Genomic DNA, 19,439 nt, shown 5'->3' on the forward strand with positions numbered 1-19,439 from the left:
CACCATGCCTCCTCAGTACTTAGTACATTACTTGTATCATATTAATTAAATTATTAAATTTAAGAATAGTTTATGATCCCTCTGCAAATGATAGATTTGTTAAGTATGAGATTATTGTTAACTTTTTAATTTCTAGTATCAAACCAGGATTGGCCAGATGGCAGAAATGATCCTGGAAGACTGTCAAAAAGTATGTCTTTTTTATTGTATAAAGTAATAAATAAAACTACCCATATTACAGTTTTACACAGAATGTATTTTAATTATGTGTAGGCTCGTATACAATATAAAAATAAGTTGTCTTTTACCACAATGCTACAAACGACATAAACATATTCAACATATCCTATTTCAGATAGGTCATAATTTTATAGCCTACATCTGATTAATGATCCATCTCTGGCATACGTTCATATTTTTAGTTTATAATGTATAATCTTGCTTATCCTTTAATGGCAAATAAATAAATAAAGTGTTTTCATGTTCTAAAAAGTTACTACATTTTTTTTTACTTTGAAAAATGGTCACTTTGTATTTATAGACTGAGAAAATACTGCAAAAAAGTGCAGTTAATATGTGAAAATGTGTTTGTTCCATTGAATGTGTAAATGGGTATGTCTGATTAGGTGATTAATGAAGATCTAGTAGCTTCTAATATTATTTCTAATATAATATTATTTCCAGATAAACCAACTTCGGAGAGTAGGTGGCAGTGATGTCAGAGTGTGTTCACAGTCTTGTCAAGGTATTGCTTATTGATTTTTTAAACATGTTTTTACATTACATTTTTACTTTGATCAAGTTCAAATATCCACAGAATTGAGCTTATAGATACCTATGTGATACCTGAATGTGCAAGGTGTAAAACTGCAAAATTGTCTTTTAAAATATAAGGGTTACAGTACTACATTTGATCCTAAATATTTGAGTAAATAAATGTTGAGTGGAAACTCACTTGAAAAAATGTCTAAACTCAGTGAAAATTTGGTTTTCAGACTTATGACAAATGAACTGATGACAGAATTCAACTTCGCTGGCACAAACCGAAAAGATAAACAACAAAAGAGGGGCCTGGGAGACACAAATCTTTATAGAGTAATTAAAGGTACTCATATTCTATGTTGTACTTTCAAACTTTGGGTACTCTTTAATTAGGACAGACTTTATTGCTCAACTGCTATGATGCAAGCCAAATTTTATCCGTTTATTTCAGCTTTGAGCTTAGTAAACCTTAATGGTTCATTTTTGAGATTATACTCAAGAAGATAATAATCATCATTTATTTGAGTAGTAATATTATATAATTTTCTCCTAGCTGCAGTGCCGAAGTCCCACCCTACATCAACAGAAAAAGAAATAAAGGAGCATGCAATGTGTTACTTGAAGAATGCATATGCAAGGCAGGGAGTCAGGAGATCTAGACACTGAAAATAATAGGTTTCTGGTTCTGTTAGGACAATTAGACAGGGTTTGCAAATGGTGGACAAAAATCGTCTTAACTTCCACAGTAATATTTTTTTTTCTTGGAAATATAGAAGTTGTACATTTTAAAATTTATATTTGAATCAAAATGTGGTTTTGAGTTAGATAGTGTGTTAATGTAATTAGTTTGTGTTTGTCATTACTATACTGTATATTGATGTTACCAGAATTTGTAGCTGAAGTTTAAGACTAGTTGTGTTTTTTTATGATTATTGCCCATATGTTGATTGTTGATTGATTGTATACAATGTATAATTTTAAATACATATTTTTCAGATGTGAATGTGTATTTTCAGAATACATTTCTAAGCCAAATCATTGGCTTGGTTTACTAGTTTCTACACCTATAAAACCTATCTTTGATGTATAATAGACCTCTACCCATATACGTATAATAGTCCTCTTAAGTTATCTGTATAATAGACCTCTAACCATATACGTATAATAGTCTTCTAACCATATATGTATAATAGTCCTCTAAAGTTATCCGGAACTCCAACCATATATGTATATTAGTCCTCTAAATTTATCCGTATACTAGAACTCCAACCATTTATGTATAATGAACATATAATCATAGATGTATAATTGACGTATAATGATAGACGTATATTTAATTCTAGACGAATTGCGGACCACATTTAGATGTCTAAAGTATGCGTTTAATAGACGTATATTATACATCTTTTGCCCACTGGGTCACTCGTATTTAATACAGTCTCATTTTAATAACTTCCCCCGTTTCTCTGGTAAGTCCAGGTTTTACTGCTTGTTTCAATGTGTTTTCATTCTTTACATTTCATTAGTGTGAAAGATGTGACCCTGTACTGGATACAGCGCATAGAAACTGGACGGACCTCTGTTCACGACTGAAGACACTCAGGATAAAGAGTTAATTAATTGTAATTAATGTCATGAGCTGTAATGAGTCCCGGTGTCAGAGTAAGTGTAACTGATAACAACACAGACAGTATTATATTAGTGAGAGTAACAGTCAGGAGATCAAATCTCTTTCTAATAAAATGGGACATCACCCGACTAATCAAATTCTGGAAATTTTAAATAGTTTTCTTGAGATTGAAGTAACGGGACACTTTAATCGGAAAGTGTGGCTATAAAAAGCGAAGTTCCGGTTTTTATACTCGTCCAGAGACTCTCCCTGCTCTGACCTCTCCTCCAGGTCGTTTCTAATGTGTCTGTTCTGGCAGGTTTCTGTCTAAAAACATGTTACAGGACTCCCATCTCCTGTGGAGACACATGTAGGGTCGTGTCAGAGCAGAAATCCCACATTGTAAACCAGTTTAAACTGGGACGGGGTACAACTTGGATCAAGACAAGAACTGAGAGGTTCATCAATCAGCCTCAGGACTCTCTCCCACTGGTGTCCTTTCCTCTCTCTCTGTGCTGTTTCCTAAAAACCCCTCTAATACCCCATGTACAAAAGAAGACTCGCTCGTCACTCCTGTTCTGTCCTGGTGTCGCAGTAACTGGGACTGAAGCAGACGGAGAGGAGATGCGCACTTCCAGAACTTTCCTTCCCGCTCGGTTCTTCCAGCTGAGCCCCAGACGGACTTTTCGCCTCCTGAGGAAAGAGCATCTTCCCACACAAACAGCCCGTTTCTCTCGGAAACACCAGCAGCCCACAACACACACAGCACAGGGAGCGTTTTTACCAGCTGCACCGCCACACGGACACCAGGACTCCCCTCGTCTGTGTCAGGGAACCTATAGGTAGAATTGGAGGATCCTTATGCGTGACCGGAATCCTACAGAACGCAAAGTAGCAAAGGGATGATCCAAAGACGAAATCCAAAGGCTGGGTCGATAAGGGAGGCAAAGGGTCTGGTAATGAGAGATATCCAAAAACAATCCAAAATAAAAAATCAAGAAGGCGAGGTCAAAAGGCATGACGTGAGATAAGGAGAAAGAGGCAGAAGATTTGTAACAGGAGATCAGTCAAAAGGCTTGGAAACACGCACTGGAGAATACTACAAGAGGCTTCTCAATAGTGAGCGTGGGGATGTGTGTGTGAGGGGAGTTTAAATACTGAAAGGAAAGGGGTGTGATTGGATAATTGGTTAGGGAGTGAGAATTTGAGGAATCTGATGGGTTCAATCAGGGATGAGATTATGAAACAGTGGTTCTGGGAATGCAACGCCGTTTGCGAGGGAGAGTGTGGGGTGTGACAGGGATAGAACGGCGTTTCCGAGGTAGAGTGTGGGGCATGACACCACAGAAATTAAATATATTATTCTGCTTACTTCTCATGCAGTCTTCTCAAGTCTTTGGAAGGACTATGAATTGGCTTTCCCGCAGATTAAATGAAAAACTTCTCCGTCTCCCTTCACAGCTGCTGACCTGGGCATTACAGCTTAGTTTAAGATTAAACATCTGATAAAACACAAATAAAATGCAAGAAAGGTACATTCCAGATTTTCTCAAAATACTGTAAAACATGGAAGCTATGGAGGTGGAGGTCGGTTGTTCTGTATTGACATGGATTTTAATGGGCTTCTATGAAAATTGGCCATGGTGTGAGTGAGTCCTGTGATGGACTGGTGTCACATTATCTGCGATAGTGCTTTGCACCCACTGCTTGCCAGGATTGTTCCAGTTCCACCACAACCCTGAATCGAGTGGATGGATATATGAATGTATATTAATCATCTTACATGTTCCTGTTCTTCACTCTATAGGCATCCTCTCACGAGGCACCAGTAAATGTAGGGGTTTTGCGCTTAACTGGGACAATTATTAATTGTAGCAGCAAGTCACAAAAATTATTCTTCTGATGGCTATTAGAAACAACCTTGCAGGATAACTCAAACAACGCACACACGCGGATACTAATACACGACAATACATTTATTAATACAAAAAATGTGCGAAAACATAACAGATCTTATAGTGAGGGTTAGCAGTATACAAAAGGTATATATTCAATCACGAAGAGTTACAAACCAAGAGGGACATGCATTTCGTAATATCATTCATTTAGACCGTTTTGTAAATGAACTTTGTCACAACTTGTACATTAGATACTCAAAAGCAAGTACATGATTCATAGGAATTAAATTGATATCAACTCAGGTTGAGGTAACAATTGAATTCTCGAGCTGTAATGCAGAATGTTGAATACTCATCCCCTCTGTGGGGATTCAGATCTCCCGCGGACACAAAGAAGCAGTAGCAGGCTGTTGCTGCGTCCAATCGGTGCTCTCTGGCCCTCTCTGGCTCGGCCGGTGCCAGGCAGTGCTGGTTCGACTTGAGAGAAGAAGAAGAAGAGAGATTTCTGCTGCTGTGCGCTGCTGATGCTCTCTGAAGACCGGCTAGTTAGTGTTGGCTGAAACTAGCAGAGTTTGCACACAGAAAAGTCACAATCTTTAGACAGGAAGAAGACCGGTTCGTTCCCGATGTAGCACGAGTCCTGAATACTGATATTCAGCTGTCCACAGTTCCAACCATAGTTTACTCGTTGATCAGGTGAGCGTTTGCGGTGGGTTCACGAGGCTTGCTGCTGGGCTAACCTCGGGTGGATCCTTTGGTTACACGCTGGCAACCTCCGTTCTCAACTCTTAGAACAAGGGAAAGTCCTGGGACTGGGACACACTGGCCGTTACGTGACTGTCTGAGCCGAGTCTGAGGATGTCCAGGAGGAGCTGGAGTTGTACCTGGAGGAACTACGGTTGCTCATTGGTTAAAAGATCCATGGGCATTCGAGAATCATTTTGTGACTTACTGCTACAATTAACAATTGTCCCAGTAAATGCACAAACCCCTACAGTTATTGGTGCCTCGTGAGAGGATGCCTACATTTATTGGTGCCCTGTGTGAGGATGAGTAACCATGAACTCTGACCTTGGGGTTGTAAACCACTTGGGATGAGACTCTCCCTTGGAATCTCCCAGACAGTGAGGCACCAAAGATGACCATTCATTAGGGTGGTTGATGTGTCTCAGCTTAAGGAGTTGTTCCTTATCAGAACACTCTATCAGCTAGAAAAACACCTTAAATTTGAACCAAATGGAATGGCTTCTCTGTATCAAGCACCACTTGAGATGAGGGAGAGAGAGACTGGCAAGGGAGCAGCAAACTTAATTCCTGTATTTTAATAAACCTTGCCACTACAATGGTCTCTCTCCTGTGTGAATGCGCTGGTGGGTTTTTAAGTCACTTGACCGACTAAAACTCTTCCCACACTGACTGCAGCTGAATGGTCTCTCTCCTGTGTGAATGCGCTGGTGGGTTTTTAAGTCACTTGACCGACTAAAACTCTTCCCACACTGACTGCAGATGAATGGTCTCTCTCCTGTGTGATTGCGCTGGTGGGTTTTTAAGTCACTTGACCGACTAAAACTCTTCCCACACTGACTGCACCTGAATGGTCTCTCTCCTGTGTGAACGCGCTGGTGGGTTATTAAGCTACTTGACTGACTAAAACTTTTCCCACACTGACTGCAGATGAACGGTCTTTCTCCTGTGTGATTGCGCTGGTGGGATATTAAGTTACCTGAGTGACTAAAACTTTTCCCACACTGACTGCAGCTGAAAGGTCTCTCTCCTGTGTGAATGCGCTGGTGGGTTTTTAAGTGACTTGACCGACTAAAACTCTTCCCACACTGACTGCAGCTGAACGGTCTCTCCTGTGTGAATGCGCTGGTGGGTTTTTAAGTGACTTGACTTACTAAAACTCTTCCCACACTGACTGCAGCTAAACGGTCTCTCTCCTGTGTGAATGCGCTGGTGGGTTTTTAAGTCACCTGACCGACTAAAACTCTTCCCACACTGACTACAGCTGAAAGGTCTCTCTCCTGTGTGAATGCGCTGGTGGGTTTTTAAGTCACTTGACCGACTAAAACTCTTCCCACACTGACTGCAGCTGAATGGTCTCTCTCCTGTGTGAACGCGCTGGTGGGTTATTAAGCTACTTGACTGACTAAAACTTTTCCCACACTGACTGCAGCTGAATGGTCTCTCTCCTGTGTGAATGCGCTGGTGGGATATTAAGTTACCTGAGTGACTAAAACTCTTCCCACACTGACTGCAGCTAAACGGTCTCTCTCCTGTGTGAATGCGCTGGTGGGTTTTTAAGTGACTTGACTGACTAAAACTCTTCCCACGCTGACTGCAGCTGAAAGGTCTCTCTCCTGTGTGAAGGTGCTGGTAGGGTTTTGAAATGCTAGACTGACAGAAACGCTGCTCCTCCCTGTGCCATAATATCAGTTTGTCCACTCCATCTGAGCAAGGCCTTGAGTGATTTTTCCTCATCCTCTGATCGTGCTGGGGTCTCTTATTCTGCAAATGCTCCGTGGAATGGTCTTGCTCCGTGTGCTGAAACAGAGCTGTATTTTCTCCATCGTGTCCTTTAGTGTGCTGCTCAGCAGTGTGAATCATCTGGGACTCCATCTCCAGCTCTCTGAGACTTAAACCATCCAGTTCATTCAGTTGTTCCTCTCTTTGCCCAAGAACAGACATACTCTCCAGTTCATTAAAACTTTCAACAATTTTCTCAGTAACCAGATTATTAAACCTGTGTGTTAAGTCATCAGATGCTAAGGGATTACATGATTGTTTGAGACTGTGCAATGACAGTCTCTCCACTTGAACAGAACAAGGCCTAATTATCAATCCCTGTAGGAGCTGCTGTTGCTCCTCCCTGTACTGACTCTCCTCTTGGTGCTGTATCTCAACACTGTTCTCTTCACCAGGTACATCAGTCTGCTGCTCTGCACAGTCAATCAACTGGGACTCCGTGTCCTGCTCTGTAAGATTAAAGACATCCAGTTCTTCACTGTGCTCTTGTACAGAGACACAGCCCAGTTCATTACAACCTTGTGTAATATTGTTCGAGTCCAGATTATTCATCTTCTCTGTAAAATCATCACATACTAAGAGCCCAGGTGTCTCACTCTCAGGGTCTGTCTTCATCGTGGGCACAGAGTCCAGATCCTTGACACTCTGTCTGCTCTCTGTGTGCTGCTCCCTGAGTTTCTCTTTCTCTTGTGCGGCAGTGAGCACTGTCTCCTGCATCAGACTGGAGCCCCACTCCTCCTCACTGTGCTGCTGTTCAAGAGGAGCCCTTTCCCCAGCTTCAGAGAGAGTACTGGCCTCTGAGCCTGTAAACACAGGACAAGAAAACAAGACCTTTATAATAATAATAAAAAAACTATTTTATATAGCACCTTTAAAGGTGGCTTCTCAAAGCGTTTTATAGAATGACAACAACAAAAAATACACAATATAAGCACGATGAAAATACAGTTAGAGGAGACAGTAGATGGTGGTACTAAGTACAGTAGGAACAGAGGGGTAAAGAACAGTTAAAGGCTCTTCTGAAGAAGAAGGTTTTGAGTCTGGATTTGAAGGAGTTTAGAGAAGGTGACTCTCCGATGTCCTTAGGGAGAGAGTTCCAGAGCTTGGGGGAATAACAGGTGAAGGCCATGTCACCTATACAATGTAGACAGGCTTGGGGGACAGTAAGGAGAGCAGAATTAGAAGAGCGAAGGTTGTGAGGTAGGGAGTAGGGTGATAACTCAGACAGGTACCGAGCCATGGAGAGCCTTATAGGTGAGCAGGAGGACTGTTAAGTCGACAGGAAACTTGACAGGAAGCCAGTGCAAGGACTCCAGGATAGGAGTAATGTGAACACTTGCACTAGACCTGGTCAGGATTCTGGCTGCCGAATTGTGGACATACTGGAGTTTGTTCAATGGGGATTTTGAAACCCCAGAGAGTAGAGCATTACATCAGTCGATTCAAGATTAGACAACACTTTTCAGCCACAGTTAGTGATAACATAGGGTGTAGTCGAGGAATATTTCTGAAGTGAATGAAAGATGTTTTGACAACATTCTGCGCATGCGGGTCAAACGTCAAATATCATCCCCAAGTTTTTCAATTTAGACTGAAGCTCAAGTACAAGACCATCTACAGATAGGGTTTCACACTGATTTTACAAAGTTGATGGGTGGTGCCAATAAGCATGGCTTCAGTCTTGTCACAGTTAAGATGAAGGACATTTTGAGTCATCCAAATTCTTATGTCAGAGATGCAATTAGAATAGAGACAGCCACATCTGCGTTGGGACTGGTATGGATGTATATACGAGTAACAATAGCATAGTAATGATAGCTGAGGCGATGTGATCTTAAAAGCTTCAAGCTAAAGCTGTAAGCTTTACGCTACACAAACACACGTCTAGTATACTCGCAATCAATTTGGGTTGTTTAAGCATAGAGGAATAAGAGGGTTTAAGGGGGTTTCTGATAATACATAATTTTAGATATACAAGCTTTGTCAGAAACCTACCATGTAAAAAGTAAGACTACAGAAATAATAATAATACATTACATTTACATAATACAGACACACTGACTGCACACTACAGTACATTTACACTACACTGAGAGTGAGGGATTCATACAGACACACTGACTGGACACTCCAGTACATTAACACTGCACTGAGAGAGAGAGGGGTTCATACAGACACACTGACCAAACGCTACAGTACATTATTACTGCACTAAGAGAGTGGGGTTAATTTGCTCCGTGAAGTTGGCCCCTCTACAAACAGCACAAATGATTAAACTCACCTCATTCGTTAGTGTTACGTTTGTGGCGTTAAAAGTAGCATTTGTGCTGCTTTCAATTCCGAGATATAGAGCCTTGTTTTTTCGGGGTCGTGACATCTCTCAGCCCCCCTACAAGATCGTAGCGGAACCAGACTGGTCTCATTCGTTAGTGCTGCTTTTGTGCCGGTTTGTGCCGTTGAAAGTAACTTCCCAGCTACTTTCGTTCCTTAGATATAACATCTTCTTTTTCAGGTGGTGACGTCACTCAGCCCCCCTACAACGTTGTAGGGGAACCGGACCGGTCTCAATCGTTAGTGCTGTGTTTGTGCCGTTGAAAGTAGCGTTTGTGCTGCTTTCATTCCCGAGATAGAGCGCCTTGTTTTTCCGGTGATCACATGACCATGCACGGTGACTTGGACCTCCAGTAACACCGTCTGCCGAGTTCAAGCACTCTGTTACCAGCACGAGAGTAACAATTCTGCAACTCTGTTCCTCTGTTTGCCCAGGTGAGGGTATGGATTTTGCATTTAATATCATTATCTTCTATGCGTTTGTGTGAACAGGAAAATTAAAATTGTTTCCAATATCATACCCGTATCAGAAGAGTTGCAGGTGTAGCCTTAAAAAGCGAACATTAGCAAAATTGTATATTCTTACAAAGAGGCTTTAACGAACAAGTCTTAATACCTCGTAGCGGTGACCTTTTTTAAAAATCATAAGAAGTAATCAGTTTCGCATTGTCTCCTTCTTAAATAAACAGGCATCAAGGGACGTGTGAACATTCGACCTGTCTGTCGAGCCACGTATTTAAAAAGACTTGAATTTGCAACTTTCTGGACCACTGTTGCTCTTTTTTATGCAAAGCACATTCGCCAACGTGAAAAGGAACCAGGACTTCAGGACTTTTATTTTTAAGGGGCAGTATGTACAAAGTTTACACAAGTTCATAACACATCCTAGAAACAAGAGTCTATCATCTCACACATGAACACCGTGGCAATATTGGAAAATATGTATTTTCATAGAACAGAAGTGAACATATATCTAGGTTCTTTGAAAAATTGGCATTATCCACGTGTTTGTATTAACAAGGGTCTTATGCGCAAACATGAAACGATTAGCTCAGTCCTTTTATCTGTATTTCTGGTCAGTCCTTGGTGTAGAAAACAGCATGAGGGCACACCTTGAGCTCTGAAGACACAGATATGACTGTCTATAAGGACATTTACAGGTACCAACACACTCGGTACTTAAATTACTGGATGTGATGAAAACAATGAATGCAATTTGTTTTCCGACTTTGTCTGGTCGGGTGGGGGTGGATGTTTTACATTTTAATATAGTGCCTTCTTTTTCTGGCCGTGACGTCACTCTGTGCCGTCGGCACCATACAAAAACCACAAGTTCAAGACCACCAGATCTTTCAATTGTGATCTCTTGATCAGCTGACCCCAGCCTTTGCAGTTGATGTTTGATTTATTATCTGCATCTGTGGCGAAGACCTCTTCTTCCAAATCGTAAGTTTCTTTACAAACTAGAAATGCTATACTGTAATTATGATGCTACATTGACATCCCCACAAATTTATTTTAAAGTAAAGATATTTGAGAAACTTATTTTGTTTTATATCATGGGGAATACCACAAAAAATTAGTAAGCTTTATTTGTTGTTATCCTGATATTTCTACACATGCAAGTGAAACTTGAAATGACTTGTCACACTTCTGAATTTAAATTATAATGTTTTGTTTCTGTACATGTTACAAGGAGAATTGAACCCCAAAAAATCTCTGACATGTTACAAATTGCGGATGTGAAAGCTGAAATGAAAGAAGTGGTGATGGGCCTTGGTATTGCAGTTAAAGTGAGTAGGTGGGTCTAAAAAATATTAATTTATCAATTTCTATCTACATATACAGAAACATTTTGATGTGCACTTAAACTGTAATCCATAACAATGTAAAAAACTTAGTTATATTTTCATTTACACAGTGGAGGGAAGTCCCCATTATCTGTAGGGCACTTTCACTGGGGTTTCCAGAGAAGCACTTGTAGCGGTGAGGCTTATTAATAAGGCAGAATTAAGTGTTTCTGTGCTTTCCCAAATTAGGCCTCATCAAACTATTCATGCAGGCTGATTTAAAGATGTTTTCTTTTGATAAGGGACAGATCCCAAAGGGGGATGCACTTAGCTAAGCCTGGCTATCATGATCAATGGTCATCCATTGGCGTCTATCTGTCTGGGGAGTGCCAGATGGACATCTGGACTGCATTCCTAAGTCTCAGGAGTAAGTGACTCATATCTCACCTTGATCAACCAATCAGGGACTGGTAGGGCTGAGTAACCCACGTGGGACTCTGATGCCCATGGAACTTTCAGACAATGAACAAGCTGAAGTTCCTCCAGGTAAAAACAGGCAACACAGAGGGCTAGAGTGGAATTCTGTGGACTTTTCTAAAGGGAATTCAAAGGAGAATTCCAGGGCAGGACGGCCCAGGAGCAGAAGGCTCCCAAGGGCAGGACATTCTCGCAGCGCGCCTCCTGACCATCCTGCGACCCAGCCCGGACAACCACGGAATGGCCAGTGTGTCCGAGTGCCAGAAGTTTCCTTTGTCTAAGAGTCTAGAGCGGAGGTTGCCAGAAAGTAACCAGAGGATCCACCTGAGGTTAGCATCAGCAGCAAGCCTCGTGAACAGGTCAGAACTGTGGACAGCTGAATCACTATTCAGAACTAGCTCTTCATCAGGAACGAACCGGTCCTCTTCCTGACCTGCTGGGACCCACAGTCATCTTTTCTCCTGTGCGCAAACTTTGCTAGTTAAAGCCAACACTAACTAGCCGGTCAGTGAGCATCAGTAGCGCACCGTCACAAGCCGCACAGCACAGCCTGGCACAGAGCCAGAGAGCGCGAATTGGACAGCAACAGCCTGCAACTGTTTCTTTGTGCCCGCAGGAGATCTGAATCCCCAGAGATTGGATGAGTATTCAACTTCAATGCATTACAGCTCGAGAATTCAATTGTTATCCCAACCAGTTGATATCAATTTAATTCCTAAGAGTTATGTACTTGTTTTGAGTATCTAATGTAGAAGTTATAACCAAGTTCATTTACGAAACGGTCTAAATGAATGATATACTGAACGCATGTCCTCTTGATATGTGTAACACTTTGTAACTGATTGAATATATACCTTTTGTATTCTGATAACCCTCTCGATAAGATCTGTTAGGTTTATATGCATATTCTATGTATTAATAAATGTATCCTCATGTATTAGTACCTGTGTGTGTGCGTTGTTTGAGTTATATCGCATGGTTGGATTCTAAAGCCATCAAAATAATAAATTTTGTGATTTACTGCTACAATTAATAATTGTCCCAGTAAATGCCCAAACCCTATAGAACTGGTGCCTTCAGAGAGCACACTAAATGTGTATAATTGTAACAGTGGAACAGTGAGTTTTTATCCTACACACTATATAACTGAAAGGATATTATTAATCACGTGAAAATTTGGAAGAAGAACAGTTGAAGCCAGCTTTGGTGAAATTCATTTTTTGTTACATTTTTGAGTGTTAATCAGACTTCTCTATACTTTGCATTAAACATTTCTCATAATACCCGGGCCATGGGTCTAGCTTGGGATTCAGCCATCACATGAACGCTGAGATTAAAGGGTGACATCACGGAGCTAACAAAAGAGTAGTGTAAAGCTCGCCACGATTTGTTGTTTGAGACTTCAGTTTTAACCAATATACAGTGTTTTGCATTCATCCTTATTTCTTTCTGGGGATTTAAACTACTCATCAATTGTTTGATTTTTTTTAAACCTTGAGCTTTTCAATTCCATGTACTGCACTACATATTTGTAATTTTTGATTGTTAATTCTTAATTGTGTATGAAAGTAGATATCAGACCTACTGCATGCAATAGCTTATTGAGGAGCTGTTGCCTTTCTATTGTTCCATTACCTGTAGAGAGGGGTTTATAATGTACATTGAAGTACCTGCCTCTTTGAAGTTCTGAGCATCTTTGGGAATGTTTGCACGGTTTACGTTGTTTGTATCATGTCCCAGAAGCAGCAGGCACGAAACTGGTGATTCCACTATTGTAGTAAATGTAGTAGAGTTAACCATTTGACAATAGATTATGGTCTGCCTTCACAGAGCATAGAACAGGATAAAATGAGTTTTGTGAGCTTTATTAAGTTATACCCTCACACAACAGAGTATATTAAGGAAGTACAGAGTTGGTATAAAATTGCATCATTTGGTGTGTTACACTGTTACCACACTTAAGAGACCAAGTAAATGTACTGGATTAAAGCTCTGCATTGTTCATTGTTATTCTGACATTGTTAAACATTTTACACATTGTTTGGTTACGAAAGTCGATGTGAGGACAGGATTTGTTTTTTTGTATTTTAAACAATGTATGTTGTTGCACCATAGTACTCATTCTACATATTTGCCCTTCATTCCAGGATTCATCACCTACAGGCACTGTTAGGAGGGTAGGAACTTAACAGTACTAACATTCAGGCTGTGCTGCCAGACATAACCTGACAAAAGAATATACCCAAGTGCTGCAGGGCTGCAAAGGTAACAAAGAATCAATGTTTACATGCATAACAGAGTAACTGCAAACTATAAAATCACACTTAAAACCTCACACTTAGAACAAAAAAATAGCAGAAGGATACAATGTTTTTCCTTCTGATGAAGTTCTAGAAGAAATAGGTGAAGCAGGGGACCAAGAGCCAAGCTGTACCCTTGATGCATGCCCGACAGCATTGGAAGACTGGGTAACAGAAATCTGTGAAGAATGCAGGTTGCTTGCTGTGGACAGTGGTGATAGAGATAACCTGCATTTCCTACCGGAGATTGTTCCTCATCTCACGAGGCTTGCTTGCTATCTCCCACTCAGGACTGGCTTAATGGTTGCACTTTTCAAAAGTGTGAACATCACTGCAAGCTCAGCCAGTGTGGAGGTGGATTTCAAAAACCTAAAACAATCAGTGCTGAAGCATGAGTTGACAGGTTCCTTATGAAGCACCTAGCACCCATAGAAGGTATGAGAATATCAATGGGTGCTCATGGTGTTTCCCAGCAGTGTGAGAGGGCCGTTATCAGTGCTACCACCTGTGAGGCAGAGACATCCAGCTCTCTAGAACAGCAGAGCGGAACACTTGTTATGAGTTCTGAAAAACAGACAGAGCTCAAAAAGGACAAAGAACTGGTGTATCCATCAAATCTGAGTTGCCTGGAAAATTGGAGAGGGCTTGCTGCACCACCTAAAAAACGGAAACCATCTTTTTATCTTGTGCCTCATTCTGAGTGGTTACAACATAGATTGTTCGGTTCCTGTGAAAAAGGCTGTAGTGGCTCTGATGAGGAACTGAAGCAGCAGAGACCTGCCCCCAGTAAAGGTGAGTGGAGACACTGTGAGTGTACTGAACACCTGTGCCTTTGATGTCAGTGCCTATGCAGTGCCTATTGCAATAGCAGGTCTTATAGCAGCTATGTTAATCAGGCTGTAGATAGCATCTACAACTGGTGAAACATTTGGCACAGAAAGGTGTGCACAAAGATGTTTATGTTCTAAGAGCTAAAATTTTGAGGGACATTTTTGGTGCAACGAAAATAGTCAGGGCTGCAACAAGTGAGGGCTGAATGTAACATTCCAGAAATCATAGCAAAAGTGTTCTTAACAGTGCCTAGTGTGGTAGCACTGAGTCGGCGCTCATCGCCAAGTTGCCCCCTCCATTGTGGAGTCACGCAATATCCCATTTGTTTCTGTAGATTTGAATACGCTGAGAGCAAGAGGAGTAACAGGGCTATAGGAGGCTGTACAGAAACAAATTAAATTAAGCCAATCCAAATGTCTCTCTCAAATTGGTGACATGGGAGATTGGCTGAGTCATGAAGAAAACACTGTGCAGTCTCAAAATATCTTTGAGAGTCAACTTTCAGATTTTCCACATAACCTGGAATTAAACTGGAAGACCTTCAAATTAAGAGGTGTCACTGCGGTCTGCCCACCTGCCAGCAAACATGTCCTAGGTCGTTACATTGCATACTGCAAAAGACACGACTTCATCTGGGATAAATCTGATGATCTAACAAAGACAATCAAATCTGTGTCTTCAGTGGTCAAGGTGTGCCCTCACGCTGTATTCTATACCAAGGTCTGACCAGAAACACAGATAAAAATCTTCACATATCCCTTGATGCCTATGTTTACTTAAGAAGGAGACAATACGAAACTGATTACTGCTTCAGATTTTTAAAAAAGGACAATGCTATGAGGTATTAAGACTTGTTCATTAAAGCCTCTTTGTAAGAACATACAATTGTTTGCTAATGTTCGCTTTTTAAGGCTACACTTGAAACTCTTCTGATACGGGTATGATATTGGAGACAAATGTAATTTTCCTATTCACACAAACACATAGAAGATAATGATATTAAATGCAAAATCCACCGCCGCCCCCTACCTGGGCAAACAGAGGAACAGAGTTGCAGAATTGATACTCTCGCGCCGGTAACAGAGTGCTTGAACTTGGCAGACGGGGTTACTGGAGGTCAAAGTCACTGTGCATGGTCACGTGATCACCGGAAAAACAAGGCGCTATATCTCGGGAATGAAAGCAGCAAAAAAGCTACTTTCAACGGCACAAACCAGCACAATCCCAGCACTAACAAATGAGGTGAGTTTCATTGTTTGTGCTGTCTGTAGGGGGGGCAAATTCACGGAGCTTACTATTTGAATGAAGAATCTCTATCTGCTTGTTTGTTTAAGTGTTTAGAGAAAATTCCCACGACACTACTCAAAACTTTGCCCCTCTACTGAGCATATACTTTATTTTCCCAATATAGGAAACAGAGGAAATAAAAGAATTACCATTTTACTACATGCAATACCAGATGCAATCTCTTACCATCTTAAGAGCAAGAGTTCACATGATAGTAAATCAAAACCTGATAGTTTCCACAAAAAAAGTCTCTCTTGCGAGATAAATATTCAAGAAGCTGCTACAAAATATCATCTGGTACCTATTTTTCTATGTATATCACCATTCTCTCTTGTGTGTTAGACTTTCAGCAAGGAAAAGTATTTTTTGTACGATCCAGAACCTTGAATTGCAACAGAAAATGGTTTTATATATACACACTATGTAGCAAGATCTCTCAGTAACAAAAACAAAACCACAATAATTATTATAAGAAGGAGACATATTCTCCTGGTTCTGTGGCTGACCTATATATACATACAACAAAGAATATGCAAAATCTTTGTTTTAATCTGAAATTTTTTATACAAATGTATAACGCAATAACTTTTTCACACAGGGCCATGTAGGTTTGGATTTTTTTTCCCTTAATAATAAAAACCTTCATTTAAAAACTGCATTTTGTGTTTACTTGTGCTATCTTTGTCTAATATTTCAATTTGTTTGATGATCTGAAACATTTCAGTGTGACAAACATGCAAAAAAATAAGAAATCAGGAAGGGGGCAAACACTTTTTCACACCACTGTACATATCACAACCTGTTAAATATTCACTTTAAATTCATGAGCTCTTAAGCCCTATCTGGTAGTGAGGATGAATCAGATGTTAAATTGAGGAACAGTAGCTTGAGCCCCACCCCCCAGACAGACTGAGAAAGGGTTCACTGTCACACAGATGAGCACATTTGACAATGCAAGGCTCCGAACCGCAGAAGCCACAAATCCTGCTCTTGTGTCAATGTTAGAGGGTTTATAAGACATTCAACACACATTTTTGTATTGATTCATGGCGTAACTTGTCCTCCCTATTCACTAACATTATAAGAACACGTCCCAATTTTCAAACTTTACCCTAAGCCCTTCCTCCAGGTCCACACCTCCATGACACAGCGTAAATGTGGACTTCAAGTACATGAGGATTTGAGGGGCACCGTTACAAAAAGAGGGGATGGGACACCCTGCCACGTGATGTCACCGGTTTGTTACGCGGGTCAAAATGCTTCCTGTGGCTGTTGCTGCTTTTGCAGTGACTGAGTGCATGTGGACAGAATTTTGCAAAAAAAAATTCCTTCCTCCATTCGCAGGCTGATGAACTTGAATCTCACCGCGTCTATCCCTGAACCAAAAGGCAGTGACGCGTTGTGTTCATTCGTGTTGAGCAGACTTGACTCCAAATAGGAAAAGGAAACAAGGGAAAACTTGGTGATACCGCCCTGTTTATCCGCAGCTTTGCGTTACTAAATAAATTTAAACTCGACTATCCCAGTACACAAATGACAGTAGGAGGAAAATCATTCATTTGCTTTTTTTCAATGCAAACTAGGCTGGACCTCAAAGCTTTGTACTATTGAATATGTCTACTATTAAATATTCCATCTACAAAATATACTGCAGGTTAACCAATATTATATTCATCAAAATGGGGTGGCGAAATCAAATCTTTACGTCAAAACATTGTACCTAGAACACAAACAGGATGAATCTGAAAGTAATACATACTCTACAGATGTAAATAATACATACAGCATGAAAACCTAAAGTAGTTCACGTAGGGAGCTGCATCAGTATGCGTAGGCTGCAAAGGAACAAGTAGAGGTATATTCCTGTGCTGAAAAGAGAAGAAAAGAAACAACATTTCGGCTGTGGAGCCTTCTTCAGGCGTCAAAACCTTCTTCCACAGCTGAAATGTTGTTTCTTGTCTTTCCAGCAGGGAATAAACCTTTACTTGTTCCTGAACCGAAGGTAGTCGAATTTATGTAATTTTGTTTTACATAAAATATGCAAGTTTTAAAACCGCAAAAAATTATATTTTACTTTCCAATTGTGGGGGGAAAGCAAGCGCTGTCTTGATATTAGTGGTTCTATAATAATTAAGCCTGCTTTTACTACACCAGCTACATCACTTCTTCGTTGGATATTCCTCAGACTATATTCAGAAGACGGCAAAACAGAGCACAAAGCAACTCATCGTAGCAATTAACAGGGTCTAGGAAGAGAAGCTGACCGAACAAAGTTGTAATAATTTTCGTAAGACTCTGTGCTCTCCAGAAGATTGAAAAGGACAGCGGAGGACGGTCGGGGATATAATTTCGCGAAAATTTTTGTTCTGTCTAAATTGCCAGTATTTAACACTGCACTGGAGTGGGGTTAATACAGACACACTGACTGGACACTACAGCACATTAACACTGCACTGAAAAAGAGAGGGGTTCATACAGACACACTGGCTGACTGGGCACTGCTGTACAATGCAGTATATTAACACTACAAAGAAGGGATAGTTACCGCCACGTCGATAAATAATCTGCCCACAAACATATTTCCAAGACTCCAAAGTCTCCTAAATTGCCTTTCACATGGAGAAAGTGTATCAATTGACGACATATTTCTGTCCACATTTAAAGAACAGTAATAACATTAATGAGAATATAACTAGACCACAACTAGTTTAGTTCGCAGAAAAGAATCCCTCGGCAACATCACAAACCTTTCCTACTTCGCTCTGCATCTCTCCACTACAGTTTCAACAGTGAGGGAGTTAAAAACACCGTTTTTAAACACAAACGTTACTAATTAAAAGTCACTGCACTTACCCGACGGCTCCGTTTCTTCATTTGTTTCTGCAGTGATTTCACAGGGAGGCATGAGTCCAACATGATCTGTCCCTCCCTGATCTCCTCCTGCTCCCGACTCCTTCTCCCACAGCTGCAATCGCACTTTAAAGGTCTCGTTTTCCTTCATTCGCGTTATTTCTGTCCCGAAACTGTCCTCCACACACTGTGTGATATTAATCACGGCCCGACTCACCAGGATCTGGGAGACGCTGCGGAGTTTGTCTTGAAACTCGTTCTCAGAGTCAGACATCCTGTTTCGGAAAACTTTTGAAACTTCATACACGAACGATTTGAGCAAAACCTCCACGAAACAGTGAAGCTCGTTTTCCTGTTTCATTTGCGCGATTTCGGCACCGAAAACATTGTCGACAGACATGATTTTAATCAAGACCCGTCTCCCCAGAACCTGGGAGATCTGGCGGAGTTTTTCTTCAATCGACTTCTCGGAATCATCTGTCCGGTTTCGGAAAACTTCCGAAACTTCATGCACGATCGATTTAAGCACAGTCTCCACGAAAGAGTGCGCCTCAGTTTCCATATTAAGCAACAGATTCTCCATTTTTTTCAGAGTCGATCTGAAAAACACAAACAATTCCTGCAGCTGCAGTGGCTGTAAACACGTGGGTTTGAACACAGAAAGCGAAACGTGGTCAAACAGAGGACTTCCGGGTTATCAGATGAACTTCCTTAGTGACCGTTGCTATAAACCACAAAAATAAATAATAATAAAATAATAATAAAAATCTGAAAAAAA

At 40.8% G+C, this 19,439-nt stretch overlaps 1 protein-coding gene and 1 long non-coding RNA gene across 2 annotated transcripts; one reads left to right on the forward strand and one right to left on the reverse strand.

Annotated features, from left to right (window-relative positions):
• Window positions 1-634: 634 nt before the first annotated feature.
• Window positions 635-1,427, forward strand: LOC148669764 (uncharacterized). Its single transcript, XR_015937033.1, has 3 exons — window positions 635-745; window positions 996-1,105; window positions 1,316-1,427. It is a non-coding gene; the product is annotated as an uncharacterized LOC148669764 (long non-coding RNA).
• Window positions 1,428-4,788: 3,361 nt separating this feature from the next.
• On the reverse strand, window positions 4,789-19,355 carry LOC148669765 (uncharacterized). The gene is made up of 3 exons (XM_088632429.1): window positions 18,665-19,355; window positions 6,118-7,598; window positions 4,789-5,702 (listed from the first exon to the last, which is right to left on the reverse strand). The coding sequence occupies exons 1-3, from the start codon at window positions 19,242-19,244 to the stop codon at window positions 5,607-5,609; spliced, it is 2,157 nt and encodes a 718-aa protein (XP_088488555.1). The 5' UTR covers window positions 19,245-19,355; the 3' UTR covers window positions 4,789-5,606.
• Between the last annotated feature and the right edge of the window lie 84 nt (window positions 19,356-19,439).

This window comes from Lepisosteus platostomus, chromosome 5, assembly GCF_059453375.1.
Source record: "Lepisosteus platostomus isolate fLepPlt1 chromosome 5, fLepPlt1.hap1, whole genome shotgun sequence".
Classification (NCBI taxonomy): Eukaryota; Metazoa; Chordata; class Actinopteri; order Semionotiformes; family Lepisosteidae; genus Lepisosteus; species Lepisosteus platostomus.